The 18,042-nt window shown below is 33.5% G+C and overlaps 3 protein-coding genes across 5 annotated transcripts; 2 read left to right on the top strand and 1 right to left on the bottom strand.

Annotated features, from left to right (window-relative positions):
- Window positions 1-1,209: 1,209 nt before the first annotated feature.
- Window positions 1,210-8,294, top strand: LOC130943698 (probable galactinol--sucrose galactosyltransferase 2). Its single transcript, XM_057871697.1, has 13 exons — window positions 1,210-1,468; window positions 3,789-4,084; window positions 4,349-4,439; window positions 4,546-4,686; window positions 4,870-4,977; window positions 5,080-5,199; window positions 5,527-5,937; window positions 6,261-6,402; window positions 6,511-6,578; window positions 6,666-6,800; window positions 7,018-7,229; window positions 7,599-7,687; window positions 7,808-8,294. Exons 1-13 carry the CDS (start codon window positions 1,275-1,277, stop codon window positions 8,102-8,104), a joined length of 2,304 nt encoding a protein of 767 aa, XP_057727680.1. The 5' UTR covers window positions 1,210-1,274; the 3' UTR covers window positions 8,105-8,294.
- A 618-nt stretch (window positions 8,295-8,912) lies between these two features.
- LOC130946605 (28 kDa ribonucleoprotein, chloroplastic-like) lies at window positions 8,913-11,447 on the top strand. 2 transcript variants are annotated; one of them, XM_057875402.1, is made up of 4 exons: window positions 8,913-9,524; window positions 9,937-10,038; window positions 10,653-10,941; window positions 11,205-11,447. In XM_057875402.1, the coding sequence occupies exons 1-4, from the start codon at window positions 9,015-9,017 to the stop codon at window positions 11,258-11,260; spliced, it is 957 nt and encodes a 318-aa protein (XP_057731385.1). In that variant the 5' UTR covers window positions 8,913-9,014; the 3' UTR covers window positions 11,261-11,447. The 2 variants fall into 2 exon arrangements, with proteins under 2 accessions (XP_057731385.1, XP_057731384.1); XM_057875401.1 differs by lacking the exon at window positions 11,205-11,447 and having other exon boundaries at window positions 10,653-11,123.
- Window positions 11,448-11,794: 347 nt separating this feature from the next.
- Window positions 11,795-14,376, bottom strand: LOC130943738 (protein-L-isoaspartate O-methyltransferase 1-like). 2 transcript variants are annotated; one of them, XM_057871742.1, is made up of 5 exons: window positions 14,119-14,337; window positions 13,821-13,956; window positions 13,380-13,650; window positions 12,626-12,790; window positions 11,795-12,323 (listed from the first exon to the last, which is right to left on the bottom strand). In XM_057871742.1, the coding sequence occupies exons 2-5, from the start codon at window positions 13,908-13,910 to the stop codon at window positions 12,073-12,075; spliced, it is 777 nt and encodes a 258-aa protein (XP_057727725.1). In that variant the 5' UTR covers window positions 13,911-13,956; window positions 14,119-14,337; the 3' UTR covers window positions 11,795-12,072. The 2 variants fall into 2 exon arrangements, with proteins under 2 accessions (XP_057727725.1, XP_057727724.1); XM_057871741.1 differs by lacking the exon at window positions 13,821-13,956 and having other exon boundaries at window positions 14,119-14,376.
- Window positions 14,377-18,042: the final 3,666 nt, after the last annotated feature.

Genomic DNA, 18,042 nt, shown 5'->3' with positions numbered 1-18,042 from the left:
ATAATGCACACATTGAGTAACACATTATTTATTAGACTAAATAGTTAGTAATATCTAGTTAGTTAATTCATAATGCATTGAACATTCATCTATGACAAAATGGTGTAAAGAAAATTAACTAAACATAATATAATTTTTAATGATAAAATGGTTGGTAAAAATTTCAATGAAGACTTACTAGCAACGCTTTAAAATATTATTAATGTAATATTGAATATCAATTTCTATATATATTTATATGGTATACGTTTTTCATGAAACTAAAAAATAAAAATAATTGAAGTTGCGTATTTTATAAATGAAAAATATCAAACTTTTGTAAATTTTTAAAAATTAAAGTTTGAGATTTAAGCTTTAAAACTTCCATGATTTTTGAAAGGAGAAAGGAGGAGTGACTCATCTTTTTAGTTACAAGTATATAATAATTATAAAATTTAAATTAAATAAAAATAATAGTGATTCCTTAAATATAAGAAAGATGATTAATTAAATAAATTAAAATATTTATATTGAAAGAAGGAATAAAGGATAAAAATTAAAAAATAAGTAGCATTTTCATATTTTATATATACTAGTATATATACTTATGTTTTGTAGGAGATAACGTACAAAAATATATAAAGTAATTTTTTAATAAAAATATACATAAAAATTTTATAAAATTAATTAAATTTAAAGTTTAATTATTTTTAGTATTAAAAATAATAAAAACAACGAGTAATAATTTTACTCATTTTTAAAGTATAACAATTATCATAATATATATAGTTTGGAATTAAATTAAAATATTTATTAAAATTTTATTATTTAAAAGTTTTTTTAGATAATATTAATAGTTAAATTTGTGGATAGTTTTTTTAATTTTTGAATAAAATTTTAAAATTTTCTTACTAATACGATCAAATAAACTATTAAACAATTTAATATTTATTTCAATTAAATAAATAAATAAATAATATATTTAAATAAATCAAATAAAATAGATAAAAAATTCCTTCAAGAATTATAATCTCAGCTGTGTTATTCAACCAAAAAATGTGATTTTAATAATATTTAATAGATACTATAATTATTTATAATTGACTAAAATCCCATGTGCCGGGTCCACCACTTGAAAATTCAATTCCAACTGTAATATTTAATACCAACTGGTTTGCTTTTGTTACTATCCAAAGAAAGAAAACAAGTATTTTGATAAATATATATATAAATGAATACAGCTTGTGACTGAATTTCAAGCCATTTTTCTTCAAGTTGATTTTTGGTAATAGAAGATGACAGTGAAGGTGGTGCCTAGTTTGAATGAAGAGAGGTGCCTTGTGGTGAGGGGAAAAGTGGTTCTAACTGATGTTCCCAAAAACATTCAGGTTTCTTCAATTGGCACTGCTGAATCTGATTCTGCCGCTTTTTTGGGTGCTACTTCTCATCTTCCAAGTTCTCGTCATGTCTTCACTCTTGGCATTCTCCGGTCAGTACTTGATAGAGATATAACCATTTATACGTTTTCGATGATATAGTTTCTCTTAATATGATATCATATTAGAACTTTTATATTGTGATGATTCAACTTTGTGGCATATTTATATACATGACAACAAAAAAATAAATAAATAATTTGGTTGGTCGAGCAATCAGCTCACTCACAAGCACTAGTTTGAATCTTATCTCGCGTATGCAGTAACTTATTAGCTAGCTACATACCCTCTAATAAAGATCAAATTCACCACAGATTAATCATTGACCTTTGTGTTAGGAATAGGAAGTAGAAACAAAAAAAGGTTAAGTACTATTTTAGTTCTTAAGGTATAGGTCGAAAATGTTATTCATCCCAAATCTTTTTTGCATACAAAATCGTTCCTAAGGTTTAAAACCAAGTTTTAAAATTGTTATTTTTACTTAAATATTAAAATTTTGGACTAAATTATTCATAACAAAAAAATTATAAATAAAAAATAAAAAATAAGACAGAGAGTGTTTCTGCTCATGCGAAGGAGGAAGGGAAGAAGGAAAAGGGGGAAGGGAAGAAGAAGAAGAAGCTGCTCATGATTCACCTCTGCTTCCGCTTCTGTCGCCACCTCCGTACGATTTTGGCCTCTAAGGTAAGGACGATTTCAAAACCAAGTTAAATCTTGGGGATGATTTTGTATGCAAAAAAGGTTAGGAACAAAAAAAAATTTGGACTTATACCTTAAGAACTAGAGTATATACCCATTTTGGTCCTCAAAGAATTTCAGACTGGACACTTTAGTCCCCAACTAAAATTAATTACTCGATTGGTCCTTAACAATTAACTCCGTCAGTCACTTAAGTCCTTTATTCCGTTAATTCTAACGGAGGACAAAATAGTCCCTGACAACTCTAACAGGGGACAAAATGGTCCCTGATCTCCTTTGTTTGGAAACGACACTGTTTTCTCCCAATTTTCATCATATCTCGCATAACACTAACAGTTTAACACTGTAACTTCAAACTACACAATGCACACTCTATAAATTTAATGTTCACAAGAAAAAAAATCCTCAACTTATTCTCAACCAATTCATACTCAGGAAACTAATGTCTATGTCTCTCAGCTAGTTGTCGTCTTCGATGGATCCCATGAATCTAGACGGCAAGTCTGATTTGTTAAGACTCGTCGTTGTTGTTGCCATCTCCCTCCTCCTCTGCCCTAACATCTCCATGACCACATTGTCCACCATTCCGATCACTTCCTTCAGCTTCTTCTCTGAACCAATGTTCAGTAATCGCTTCAGTTTCCATATGAGCGGCAACAGCGACATTGTTCGTTGTAATAGCTTGGATGCGAGGTTGAAATTGTCTGCCAACTTAGACTCCAGAAAAGAAGGAATGAAGCACTCGGTGTCTATTTGAAATGAGAATTTGCATATGATGTCAAAGGAGAATCTTCTCATGATGTCCTAACGTCCAACAATCTATATTGGTTGCCGAAGAGTGGAGAAAGGCGTGCCCTTAGAGTAGTTGTGGAAATTAGTCTTGAAGATGTCGTGGACGTTGTCGGGGTTAGGTGATGTTATCAAAGACGTGCAAGTGGATGCTTTTGGTGGGTGAAGTGCAGAGGAGGTGGATATACCAGTCACAAAGATTTAGGAAGTGTGTGGTCCATGACATCTTGAGGTAGGTGCGACACGTGTGACAATTACACCATGGCTTAATCTTGGAGCTAAAGAGGAGGAAGGAAAAGATGGAAAAAAAAGACTGTGAAAGTAAAGAAGAAGAGTATGAATGTTAGGGTTATGCGAGATATGATAAAAATTGGGGAAGAATAGTGTTGTTTTCGAATAAAGGGGTCAGTGATAATTTTGTCCCTTATTAGAGTTGTCAGGGATTATTTTGTCTCATGTTAGAGTTTTCAGGGACTATTTTGTCTTCCGTTAGAGTTGACGGAGCCAAGGATTTAAGTGACTGACGGAATTAATTATTAGGGACCAATCGAGTAATTAATTTTAGTTGGGGACTAAAGTGTCCAGTCTGAAATTCTTTGAGAACCAAAATGGGTATATACTCTAAGAACTAAAATAGTACTTAACCTTGGTGGTCAGATATTTAGAGTTCAAACCCGATCTTGCATATGTAGCAACGTATTGACTAGCTGATCAAATTTGTGACGGATTATTCATTGTGTTGAGTTGGATTAGGGATAGAAACCAAAAACAAAATATGACAAAAAAGAAAGTCAAACTTAATTTACTCAAAGAAGTTATTAATTCAACATTATATTGATGTTAAGTTGTTAAGTGCTGAACTCTTGATTATGAACAAAAATGCAGGGGATATAAGTTACTATCACTCTTCAGAGTGAAGATATGGTGGATGATACCAAGGGTTGGAAAATGTGCAAGTGATGTTCCATTGGAGACTCAGTTCTTGCTTCTAGAAGCAAGAGAAGATTCTGCACTCAATGGTGATGATGATAATGATGACGAGTTTTGTTCTGATTCTGATGAGGATCCTTCAACATCACAAAACACAAACTACATTCTCTTCTTGCCTGTTTTGGATGGACAATTTCGTTCAACTTTGCAAGGAACTCAATCAAATCAGCTCCAATTCTGCGTCGAAAGCGGTTCGTATAGACTCTTCTTACACTTTCATTTTCGGTTCATTTTGGAGGATCAATCTATCCGACAGAATTATTTTCTGAGGACTTTTAGAGAATAAAAATTTATTAGGAACTAAAGTATCCGATCTGAAATTCCTTGAGGAGTGTCTATTCTTTAGTCAAAGTAGATGAACAATAGTTTTAACTTTATTATTCTATAAACTGTGATACTTACCAATTTAATAATTAACACTAATTAATGTGAGTTTTAATTTTTAAATGATCCAGGAGATGCACATATCAAAACTTCACAATCACTAGAAGCTGTATTTGTAAATTCAGGAAACAATCCATTTGAGTTAGTCAGAAACTCTATCAAGTATGTCTTATTTTTCTATGATGTCCTTATTAATTCTTCACAGTATGCTATGTCATGCAAAATTACATATTTATTCTTCTTCTTCTTTCTTGTGTTAATATAATAGGATATTGGAAAAACTCAAAGGAAGTTTTAGTCACATTGAGCACAAGAAAATCCCTGCACATCTTGATTGGTTTGGATGGTGCACTTGGGATGCTTTTTACAATCAAGTGAGTCCACAAGGAATAAGAGAGGGCCTTCAAAGGTACAAAATGTTAATCAAAAGTTCAAGAGTTTAGGCCGTTTTTGTTTACAAGCACTAATTTTTGTATCTTTGTCTTTTGTGTCATGTTTTCGGTGTAGTGTCTTATTCTGTTTTCAAAACACCAAACACAGCTTGCAAATGTTGAGAAAGCAAGTGACAATACTTATTACTTTTACTTAACAGTTTCTCAGAAGGAAGTTGTTCACCAAAGTTTCTTATCATTGATGATGGTTGGCAAGACACATTCAATGAGTTTCACAAAGAAGGTGAACCACCAATTGAAGGAATACAGTAAGGCCATCATTTTTGTTTGCTTTTTTCAATTTTGGTAAATTACCCTTTCTACCCTCCATTTCTGACTCATCAAGGTGACATTTCCTGTTTCCCAAATAGGTTTGCAACCAGACTAATAGGCATGAAAGAAAACAAAAAGTTCAATAATGCAGACCTTGACAATTCTTGCAACAATCTCCACAATTTTGTTGATTTCATCAAACACAACTTTGGACTAAAGTAAGCAATCTCATGTCAATTAAAGCATTTATGCATTATTCGTTCCTTCATGTGTCGGTCGCCATTAACTATAAGCTATTTTAAGTAAGTATCTCATAACAGAATATACATATACGGGATAGAAAGGTTTTGTGTATCTTTGTGAATATAAAACCGAGCAATTATTCTCTCAAGATAGAAGTCATCTATCTCGAAATAAGTTTGTATTTGCAAATATATCTATATTTTGAATTACTAAGACAGTTTGCAAACAAGGCCTAATCTACAACACCATGATTCACAATAAGAAGAGAATTGAAGAGAGTTACAATTTTGTAAACCATGCAGATATGTTTACATGTGGCATGCATTAGCTGGTTACTGGGGAGGAGTATTCCCATCATCAGAAGCTATGAAGAAATACAATCCAAAACTTTCATATCCAATTCAATCACCTGGAAACACAGGGAACCTTAGAGATATAGCCATGGACAGCCTGCAAAAATATGGAGTTGGAATCATGGATCCTGAAAAGCTTCAAGATTTCTACAATGACTATCACAGTTATCTTGCTAGCTGTGGCGTCGACGGCGTCAAAGTTGATGTCCAGAATGTGATAGAAACCTTAGGCTCTGGCCATGGCGGACGAGTTTCGCTGACGAAACGGTATCAAGAGGCACTAGAGGAATCTATAGCCAAGAACTTCAAGGACAATAACCTCATTTGTTGCATGTCTCACAACTCTGATTCAATATACAGGTTTGTGTACTTAACTAAATATCAAGAAGGGTTAAGAGCAAAAGTATCTTACTCTAAGTTGATCTATATCTGAGATTTAATTTTGATGCACTATGAATGTAATGCAGTTTTACACGTACATCCAATCATGTAACATTGTGTCAGCAAAAATAACTACTTTTTACATTGACCGTATTAATAGTCATCCAAAAAAACAGATGTAATTCAATGACTGTTAAAGAATCAAAATTAAACTCCTTTATGTATACCAGAAACGTATTTAACTATATAAAGAATTATTTATACTGTATCGAAGCTAAAATTTTCTGTTGATAAATTTTTAGTTCAAAGAAGAGTGCATCAGCAAGAGCATCTGAAGATTTCATGCCAGGAAAGCCAAAACTTCAAACCTTACACATTGCCTCAGTATCCTTCAATAGTCTTCTTCTTGGGGAGATATTTGTGTCTGATTGGGACATGTTCCATGTAATACAATATTCCTGTCACCTTTTCTTCTCAAATCTTTTATCAATGACTGAAAATGTTACAAGTTGCTTCATATGATTCTGAACATTTTTTCCTATTTTTTTTCAGAGCAAGCATGACACTGCTGAGTTCCATGCTGCAGCAAGAGCAATAGGTGGTTGTGCAGTATATGTAAGGTAAATAATGCACCAAAAAATGTTTTTCTTATGCTTAAGAAAAAAAATTCTGAAATGATCTTAACCAAAATTTGATAAAGTATACAGTGATAAGCCTGGAAATCATGATTTTGAGATCCTCAAGAAGTTAGTACTGCCTAATGGATCAGTCTTGAGAGCAAGATTCACCGGCCGCCCGACTCGAGATTGCTTGTTTAAAGATCCTGTTATGGATGGTAAAAGGTATCCTAAATTATCCCTAATCTTACAGGAGAGACTCATATGCAGATGTCGTGAAACTGACAATTAAGAATCGTTAGATGACAATTTAGTCAAACATGTCAAATTATCTAACGACTCATAGCTATCAACTTCACATGAAAACAACTGCATGTGAGTTTCGACCAAATAAGATTTGCTCAAAAAGGTATGCTAAATTATTATTATCCTTTTTGTGCAGTTTGCTGAAGATTTGGAACATGAACAAGTTCACTGGGGTGGTAGGTGTGTTCAATTGCCAAGGAGCAGGAAGCTGGCCACTGAAACCAGTTGATGGAACACCAAATAACATAACCTTATCAGGGAAAGTGAGACCCCTTGATGTGGAGTTTCTAGAAGATGTTGCAGGAGAAAACTGGAATGGAAATTGTGCAATATATGCCTTCAATTCAGGTTCAAATTTCAATTCAACAATTACATTCTTATTACATGTTGGTCAATTGATAGACTAGTTTGTAGTCTTCTTACTAGTAGTCCTAAATTCGAGGACTGCGGATTGGAAAGAATCTATACCCGGAGAAACAACTACTGTTTCTTGACTCGAATTAGTCGAATTTCTGATAATATGATTCGGATACCGGCGAGCGATAAAGACTAGAAAAAACCTCGGAGTATGTTTGGTTCATGTTTTTGTTTTCAGTGTCTTGTTTGTTTCTCTTTCTTTGATTCAAATCCGAGACCTCTAGTTAAGGGATGAAAATACCCCCACTTTGAGTATTCCCAAACTCATATCTACTTCCCTAAAATGGGACTATAATGCAGGTGTTCTTACCAAGCTACAAAACAAAGAAAAACTAGAAGTGACATTAGAGACTCTCCAATGTGAAATATATACAGTATCACCAATCAAGGTAATTATCCTACTATCTTAACATTGTAATTTTTTATTTTATGAAAGAAAAAAGAAATCATGTTTACTAAGGCCAACATGCAAAGATGTTAATGTTAATGCTAATGATTGAAACATACAGGTGTTTGGTAATGATGTAGAATTTGCACCAATAGGATTGCTTGACATGTACAATTCAGGGGGTGCAGTTGAATCTCTGAACTGCACCATGGATGCTGTTAATGATGAAGAATGCATGGTCAAAATCAAAACCAGAGGATGTGGCAGATTTGGAGCATACTCTAATGTTAGACCAAAACGTTGCATGGTGGAAATGAAGGAGGAAAATGAGTTCTTCTACAACCATGAAAATGGACTACTCACAATTAATCTTGATGGTAGCGATTGCAAATCAAGGGGCATTGAACTTGTATACTAACTTGGGCTAATTTTGCAGTTACCTTTTTTCTTAACTGCTAAATCATGAAACTAATAATATTGTTATGTGTAATTTTAATAATGAAAAATGTCAAGGGGAGTAATCCTAATGTCTTTGGGAAGGTTCCAGAACCTTAATCTTCCGGTTGCTAGAACAAATAAAATACTACTACAAATAACATTTTTGTCAAGCATCCTATAGTATTTTTTTTTTCATTTTGGTCAACTAGATTATGATACAAGAAAATAATAAGTGTAAACAAAATAATACAAAAGTCAAAAAGTATAAATAAATAAATAAGTAAATAACTAAACACATTAGTTGGCGCCAAGGCTAAGGACTAATCCGTCGCGAATCTGAGTTTCATTTAAGGATCTGTTACTAGCTAATGAGTTGCTGCATGCACAATGTGGGATTCAAACTCCCGATACTTGCTTAAGCAGACCAATTGGTTAAAGAAAAAAGAATATATTTTTTTTTGGTTTATCCAAACGGTATCCCCAAATCCGACAGGTTAAGGACTAATCCGTCGCGGATCTGAACTCCATTTAAGGGTCTGCCGCTGACCAATGAGTTGCTGCATGCACAAGGCGGGATTCGAACTCTCAACACTTGTTTAAGCGGACGAGTGAGCTGATCACTCGACCAACCCTTGGTTAGGAAAAAAGAATATATATCCTGCTTAAGGATTTTTTTTTCTTTAAAAACCCAATTTAAATTCAGAGATGGAAAAGAAAAAAAGCCCAGCCCAAATAATCATGTGATAAGAGAAGAATGATCTGCTTGATATTTTTGGTGTTGTTGAGAATCACCGTAAACCCTTTGCTTTCAATTCCCACCCCCTCCTTCCTTATCCTCATTCCCTTCAATTCAAAACCCTTTCTCTTCTTCTCTCTGTTCTTACGGTTACATGTCTATCATCACTGGCTTCAAATCCCTAACTACCATGGCAGAATCATGCCTTCTCTCTCCTCCTTCCTCTCTCTTCCATTCCAAACACATCACCCATTCAAATTCCAAACCCCACCACCACACTCTCTTCAAACTCGCTTCTCCATTCCCTTCCCTCTCTCTTTCTCTCACCGCAAGGCGCCATCATCACGTGCTCACTCACGTGGCCCAAACCTCCGACTGGGCCCAGCAAGAGGAAGACAACACTCTCACCTTGGAACAGCAAGAAGCTGAAGAACCTGCACTTTCCGATTGGGAACCCAGCGCTGAAATCGTAGGCGAAGCTGAAGTTGCTGAAGCCGAAGACGGAGACGAAGAAGAAGAAGAAGAAGAAGGAGAAGAAGAAGGAGGGGATTTTGTTGAGCCACCAGAGGAGGCGAAAATCTTCGTTGGAAACTTGCCTTATGACGTTGATAGCCAGAAACTCGCCATGCTTTTCGAGCAAGCTGGAACCGTTGAAATTGCCGAGGTAACTAACAAAACGAACCAACACTCTTCGGTTTTAGTTAGGTTTTCTGCTTTCTGCTCAATTGAGTTACAATTATTAATTAAATTGTTAAAAAAGTCATTTTTACCAATAAAAAGTATAATTTTTTAGGGAGTTATCATTTTTTATTATTGCTAGAGTGATTCCCAAGAAGCACATGCACTACTATAATTGTTTAGGTGTATACTGTTTCATTGTAATGGCTTGTGATGACTTTTGAGTTTTGAAGATGTTAGTTCTTTGTTCTTTATTTTTTGGTTTTTATTAGTTTTGTATGTTGTATTATGACACTTATTTGTTTGTTTTTATAGCTTTTTCAAAGATGTTTGTGTTCTGTGTTGAATATGTACTTCATGATTCTGAAGGTGTTATGGTATTGTGGCTGTGGCTTTAGGTTATTTACAACAGGGACACTGACCAAAGTCGCGGGTTTGGCTTCGTGACAATGAGTACTGTCGAGGAAGCTGAGGCTGCTGTGGATAAGTTCCACCGCTATGTAAGTTCTTCTTCGACTTGTCGCTGATATCACTAGTTTTGTGCTGTGTATGATGCTAATTTGTCTGAGTTTGGAGTTAGTTTCTTATTGAATTAGGAGGATTGAAAACTCTAAATAGCTTTTGAATTCAAAATTTTCACGGAGAACGAATTCATGAACTCTTTTGGTGTATGTATTTCTGAGGAGATACTGAACTTAGTTGCGTGTGCTAGAAGCTTTTTTTGTATGTTTTCCAATTAACAAGTGAGGAAACAAAAAATTGCACCGAGCAATGTAATGGATCCCTGTTTTGTGTTTTATCTGTTGGATTCTAATGAGGACAGAAAAGTTCAATTTGCAATTGGAGCTGTAACCAATACTCCACACAATTATTTGCAATACTTTTGTATGTAGATCAATGACCTTAATTTTTTTCACTAAATGAAATTAAGCATGTTTTCAATTTTTATTATCACTTAATTTCACTAAATGAAATTAAGCATGTTTTTATAATTTTGTTATTATGGACTTCTTTTGCTATAGAAAGTCTTCTATGCAAGAGTTTTGATTTGATTGCAACACTGAATGTCCTTAGTATTTAATTTTCGCCTCTTTTTTTTTTCCCCTTGCAACAGGATTTAGGTGGAAGACTGTTGACTGTTAACAAGGCTTCTCCAAGAGGAGAGCGACCTGAACGCCCACCCCGTTCATTCGAACAGGCTTTTAGAATCTATGTTGGTAACTTGCCTTGGGATGTTGACAATGGTCGCCTGGAGCAGATTTTCAGCGAACACGGTAAGGTTGTGAATGCTCGCGTAGTGTATGACAGAGAAACTGGACGATCACGCGGCTTTGGTTTTGTCACAATGACTGACGAGAGTGAAATGAACGATGCAATTGCTGCTCTTGATGGCAGGTATTTCAAAGCTACTTTGTCACGTTATCAATGTTATACATTTCATGCATTGATAATTCAAAATGTTTTGAACTTTGAACTTGAGAGGACAACTTTTTGAACAGCGTAGTTGCTTTTGTCTTAGATTTTCCTTCTGTACACTGATTTAATCATGGGTTTTTAAAAAGTGAATATAATTTTTTTAATTACTAGGACATGAAATTGATGTTTAGACACAAACAACTGTTAATGGATATGATCCAATATCCTTAAAGTTTTAAGGGTATCTTGGATGGAAGGGCAATAAGAGTGAATGTTGCTGAGGACAGACCCAGACGCTCTTTTTGAGTATTAGCTCATGTAATCAACAACCATGGCAGCTGCTGGAGTTTTTTGTTTTTATATAGCGCTGAGAATATAGTGTCATTTTTTCTGAAAAATATTTCCTCTCCTGGGCAACCGGTTCCAAATTAAGTTAACACATTCTATTGTCATTATTTTATAGCTGTAATTCTAATTTTCCTCAGATTCTGAAGTGGTCTATGTTCTCCTTTACCCTCTCTTCTTTAGCTGTTTTGTTTTGTTTTGTTTCTATAAAACGGAATCAAATTAAGAAAGATTTACCTTCAAATTAATGTAGCTATCTTGTAAATTTCATAGCTTGTGTTGTGAATTGTAGAGCAGAAACTAATTAGTGTTTTTAACTGTTAGAAGTTTTTCTATTGCAAATTTGAAATCTGAATTTACAAACACTTGAGACATACATTTCTATTCTCAAAGAAAAAGATTAACCTGTTTCAAACTTTTATTACATGTGTCGCCCTTCTTTAGCTGATTATTTGAAACCTTCATCACGTGTTGAACTTGGTTTGCGGAACATAATTAAAATTCGTTGCACATTTTTAATACCAAAATTACTATCACTGCATATGAAGATGAACTTTATTTATATGATACAAGGAGTTGAGTAGCATCAACACTAACTATACAAATTCTAACACCATGTGAGGGAATCCAAGTTCTAACCACGGATATCTGTAGCATTAGCCTTTCAAAATTCCAAGAAACTTAACTATACAGACTCTTAACATTTGTGTATCCGCCATATTTCAAAACCAGAGAGAGACATGTGAACCAAAATTCAAGATCCCTCCTCCATTTCAGTAGCCACGAAGTTGAGCTTCTCGACTGGTGAGCGGTACATAACGAACGGAGGTCTCGGTGTGGACACTAATAGAGCCATCAGATTTCTTGTCCACCACCTTCAAATCTTGAAACATGTTTCCAACTGGGATCACCATTCTTCCTCCAGGCTTTAACTGATCAATAAGTGCTTGCGGAATTTCAGGTGCTGCTGCCCCAACATGAATGGCGTCATAAGGGGCAAACTCCGGCCAACCTTTTCTTCCATCTGTCAAAATTGCTCAAATGTATTCAGTTAGCAATTCAAAATCTATTGTGATTTGAATATTATGAATATCATGCTCAAATATCTCGAATATCGGTCACATGAACAATACTTCTGAACCAACATAGTTTCAAACAAAACACGAATCATAGCAATCTTTATATTTTCAATTTACAAAATGGACTAACTAAAAAATTATTAAACCAGTTGCATTATGTCCTCATCACCAATGAATATAAACTAAAATCGGGAAAAACTAGATGGCTATGGTTGACTAAAACGAACTAATATATCAGGAAACTAACCAGCAGCATGAACTGAAAGGGAGCCATCTTTCAATAATTGAGCGGCAGCACTTTTCTGAATATTCTCTATTGAAGAAGAAACCAATTCAGGAATATGCTCCACACCAACAGCACGGCCTTCCGGTCTAACCATCATGCCAAAGCACGCTGTCAAATACCCTGTTCCTGCAAGAGGCCCATATGAAGATTGTTACTCAACACTAAATAGCAAACCTTGGAATACGAGAGCTATGTGAGAAACCAAATTCCCTTGTCAATCCCCTATGCAAGGTTTTACATAAAAAAATCTTCACATTATCTTGCTATGCCTATGAAACCTCGATGCAAATGAGGTATACAGTATAAGCTGCATTTTTTATCCATAATCTACCCAAAAAGAAAAAAATTAAATAAAAAGGATTCCAACTTGAAAGAAACTTACATCTTGGATAAATGCTCAAATTAGACATCAAATATTATATGCAAGACATTAGTCCTTCAATATTCTAGTATATAGCAATATGCCAATATGGTTTCCATAGTATAATAGATCCTACATTTAAGGACAAAGTTGATATCTCAAACTAAATTGATGTCTATTTAGAAATTTGAAAGAGCCGATAACCCAAAATCTTTACAGAACAAGCTTGACATTGCACATACAATGTTCATCGACTAATCTGAATATTTATTCTACCCAATCCATTTCTATAGAATCCGCTAAAGAGAAAATATAGTGCAAAACAATAGATGCAGTGTGTTTCATGGACTATACCGGAGCCAACGTCGAGAGCATGCATTCCAGGCTGCAAATTCTTCTCCAGTAACTGAAGGCACATCGCATGCATATGCGGCGCAGATATAGTTGCGTTGTACCCTATCGACATGGGGCTGTCAATATAAGCTCCAGCCCCGTTGGGAACAAACAATGCTCTATCAATGCTCTCCATTACTTCAGCTACCTTATTTGATCTTATCACTCCATAACGCTGCAAACTTTCCACCATTGCTTTGTTCCTACTCATGCTGCTGCCAGAGCAGAATCTCTATATATTTGACAACCAAAACAACAAGAATTTCAAGCTTTTGGTAGTGGCAAGGCAAAATTATCAAACCCTCAAATTAACTTGTAAACATTCCTAATCAAGTTTAGGGATCTAAGAGTGTAAACTCTAACAAGAAAATTGACAAGTTTAGCTATGCAATTCAAGTTTACCTTGTTGTGAAGGATTTGAATATGGCATAGTAATAGTAATAACCATAAGCCATGATTAAGGAAGTAAAGTAAGGAATTATACTGTTTCATTATCTTCCTTTTCTCTTTTCTTTCTTCTCCCCTTCCTAAGAGGACACTAAAGAAGGTTTTAATCAAAATCACAAAGAGAATTAGAACAAAACAAAACTTTTCCCACCAAAATCAAAGAAATAACGCATCTTTACAGCATAGGATACAATTTGCATGTTGGAAATTCGCAAGAAATGAAAAATTAGAAAGAAAAAGAAAGAGAGAATACCTGCATGGAATGGAAGAGAGAGTTTCCCGTAATGAAATTAGGGTTTTGGAAGAAGGAGAAGGAGGTGGTGAGGGAAACAGAGGAGGGAGGCGAAGAATGAGAAGGGAAGAGTGTTGCTGTTGCGGTTAGAGAGAGAGCGCGTGAAGGAGGTAGAGCGCGTGAAGCAGAGGAAGAAGAGAAGAGGAAATTATAGCGCGCAGAGGGAGAAGGAGAAGGAGTAGTATTCATTGTGATTCTGATTCTGTTATTTCTGGTTGTTTCCACATTTCTCCACTCTCTTCCTTTACACGCTCATGTCATATACCACTCACACGTGTCCACTCCACCAAAAAATTTATATACAGATAAAGTTTTTAAGTATGATATACTGATATTTAATAAATTTTAATAGTTAATTTTAATTATATATATTATATATATTTTTTATAATTAAAATTAATTATTAAAAATTATTAAAATATCAGTATATTAATATATTTAAATTTTTTATATAATTATTTTTATGTAAAATTGATATTTAAAAATTTTTAGATAATAACTATAACTGCATGTGTACGGATTTTTTATTAATTTATTTTTAATTTTGTATTACATCATAATACTTACACATACTACATATTTACTAGCGTGATAACCCGTGCAATGCACGGGATTCACGAAATTTAAACTTTTTAAAAAAAAATACTAAGAATATAACTAAAATATATTCTATACAAATAGATATGTTCTATTAAGTTTGAATAATTACAAAATTATTATTAAACTAAAATAAAAAAATAGATTACAACAATTATTCAATATGTCAATAAATATATAACATGTTTTGTAAGATAATAAAAATTAATAAAATATTCAAAGAATTGCTAAACACTAAAAAAACAGAAAAAAAAGTACAATAGAGATGTAGTTTACTATTACATATTATCTTAAGAACACATAACATCAGGATACTTACTATTACCAAAATAAAATATATACAATATATATAAATTTGTTCATTAAACACAAAATAAAATATCTCCAAGACAACTTAACATATAATTCACAATATCCATCAAATAGAGTTATACATAGGAGGCCTAAGAACGCTGAATCGATAACTCTATCTGACGGTTAGCTATCGAGCTAAGTTTCAAAGTGATGGTATCACCCTCCTTAAATTATATGTTCTACAACATTCACTCCACCCGACCCCAAATTTTCATTCTGTACGTCTTCCTCGACTCCTCAGTAACTGAAAAGAGAACACATTCTTCTCAACATGGAATCTGGACCAATGATCGTCCAAATCGAACCATCTCCAAATGGTTTAAGATACACAGCAATTTTGAAGCCAAAACTGCAACAAATAATTCATAGTAACATAAACATAATATTTTATACAGAATGATAACAAATTTAGGAAGAACATCCAATAAGTTTGTAGAAAAAAAAAGAAAACACTCTTTAAGATCAACTTACCAATCTAGACTGTCCAACATCCCAAGCTGTGATCTTCTTTTCATAAGAAACCTCTGGAGCATATCTAATTCAAGATAATATGAACCTTAATCACGACAGTAAAAAATAAAAAGCTATCAAATGATATTAAAATAAAAAAGAAAGGAAAATAGTTACATGTAGCATTACCTAGGATCAGGCAATCGTTTGACACATTAATGTTTCATCACTTCCAATGTAAACTGCTGCCACTAGACAAATTTATGGGATTATGTGGATTATCCCCAACCAGTGACCCATCTTGATCATTGTCTTCATCACCATCCGATGAAAGCTGTTCATCCGATGGTTCAGACCCAGATAGAACAATGACATCAGCTGATAAGTCTTCTTCCATCTTAGTATACTTTATGTGGAAGACTCTTGACACATTATCAAGTGTCTCTGGGTCCATTAGCTCAGGAACATAGCAATCAGGATCAAGGTGAACTTGGATGGGTTGGTTGTCTTTATCAAACAATGAAATAAAAAAATTCCAAAACTGAGTACTCAGTTATCAGCAACTGATCATTCTTTTTGATCACCTCCAACGATAAACAATTATCTAACTCGTCAATGACATAGAATTGGCCCGAATCCTTCCCCATGAGTTGAAACAAAATTTGAGGGAAGAGCTCTATCACCCTATTCAAATTTCTTAACAAAGTTAACTCTTGTAACTAAACATGCTAAAAAAGCTTCACATAATCTTACCTAATTATTTAGCAAATAGAGGTATTTTAAATCTACTATTATTACGAACTGAGCAACACAAGAGAACAATAATCACGTAAATGAACTAACATTATAATGAGAAGAAACCTTTAGAATAAATAATTGAGAAAATTCTAGTTCAGTAAATAGCTCAATGAATTTAAAAAAAATATCCATAGAAAAACGACAAAGGGGCAAAGCAATCAGTCTCACAGATGAAGAAAATAGAAAATAACAAATTAAAGAACATAAAGCCAAATCAGTAATCTAATTAATTGAGATTGACACTACTCTAGAAAACCTCCTATTAGCATATAAAGGCACGATTAGAATTTAAGACCGAGACTTTTAACGAAGAACAACTAACTAAGTATACAAAAAAAATTGCAACAAACTAAAAGACAATAATGAAAATACCCAAGAGACCACATTAGAAAACTAACATACATATTGTATAAATTACAACAACTTCTGAAATCTGGCCCACATACAAATGAGAGGCCAATAAAATTAAATTAAACATGAAAATATCTGAGTAAGAATTTAAAAGAAACACTATAGATGGCATTACATCGATATTGAATTCACATTAAAATTTTCATAAGTTAATATGAAATATATTGAATGGAAAAGCAAATGAGACTTCAATCGAATTGAAAATGCAGCAAAGAAAACATATTCTCTAATGCTCAGCACCATACCTGTTTGGATCTTCTCTATTAGCATCCATGGCCATTCAGACTTGTCAAATAGAGAGGCTTGATATAAAGATTTAAGAAGAAATAAAGGACGTTGTCTCGTACTACAAAAGAGGGCATTATAATAAAGTAAACCCTAACAGAAAATTTCAACAAATTCAAGAAAAACAAGCGATAAAATTGAATAAAAAAACTTAAAGAACAAAACATAAAGCATGTCATTTGTAGGACCTTAAATCAGGTAGGAAATTGAAGATATTTAAGAATTTTCACATAGAAACAAAAGCCACAAAGAAAACATTAAAACTGTAACAATAAGATAAGAAAATATCAACACTAACACTCAAGACATGTGAATTAGTAAACTCAATTTATGTTTCTAGTCAACATCATATAAAAGTTTTAATTTAAGCCAAGTTCAAAAAGCATCTGAAGAAGCATGATTAAATTTATGCATTGAACAGTTAGTAGAATATTCAGATGACTAAAATTTTGCTATACAAACTTATTAAACAGAACTATCAAAATAGCTATAATAACTAACTTCTTTATCCATTATCAAAAGCTGAAGAAAAGCATGTTATTCATTCTCCTCCCTATGATCAATTAAAGGACCTGAAACAAAAACACAAACAGCTGAAACAAAATAAAAATCCAGCACAGAGGAGGGGCAGCAAGTCAGCACAGATTGAGAGCTGGGATGGTGCAACCACACAATGAACAAAACTAAAAAAACTTTGAATCAATAACATAGTGAAAATTTAGAAAAGTTTAATAAAATTTAACTATAGAAACAGACAATAAAGCACTAATAGAGTTATAAATATAAAATTTATAATCAAATGTAATCACTGAGCAAACCCAAGCAATCAAGCATTGTATGGGCAGTCGATCAAAAGAAAGAATCAAAAAGAACATTTAAATCACACCAACAATACAATAACACCAATTGAAACATTTAAAAAGAAAGCAACCAAAAAGAATATCTAGAAATCACCAAAGTTGAAAACAATAATTTGATCTCAACGAATTA

Source organism: Arachis stenosperma, chromosome 8 (genome assembly GCF_014773155.1).
Source record: "Arachis stenosperma cultivar V10309 chromosome 8, arast.V10309.gnm1.PFL2, whole genome shotgun sequence".
Taxonomy (NCBI): domain Eukaryota; kingdom Viridiplantae; phylum Streptophyta; class Magnoliopsida; order Fabales; family Fabaceae; genus Arachis; species Arachis stenosperma.
This window is presented reverse-complemented; position numbering and strand designations above follow the sequence as displayed.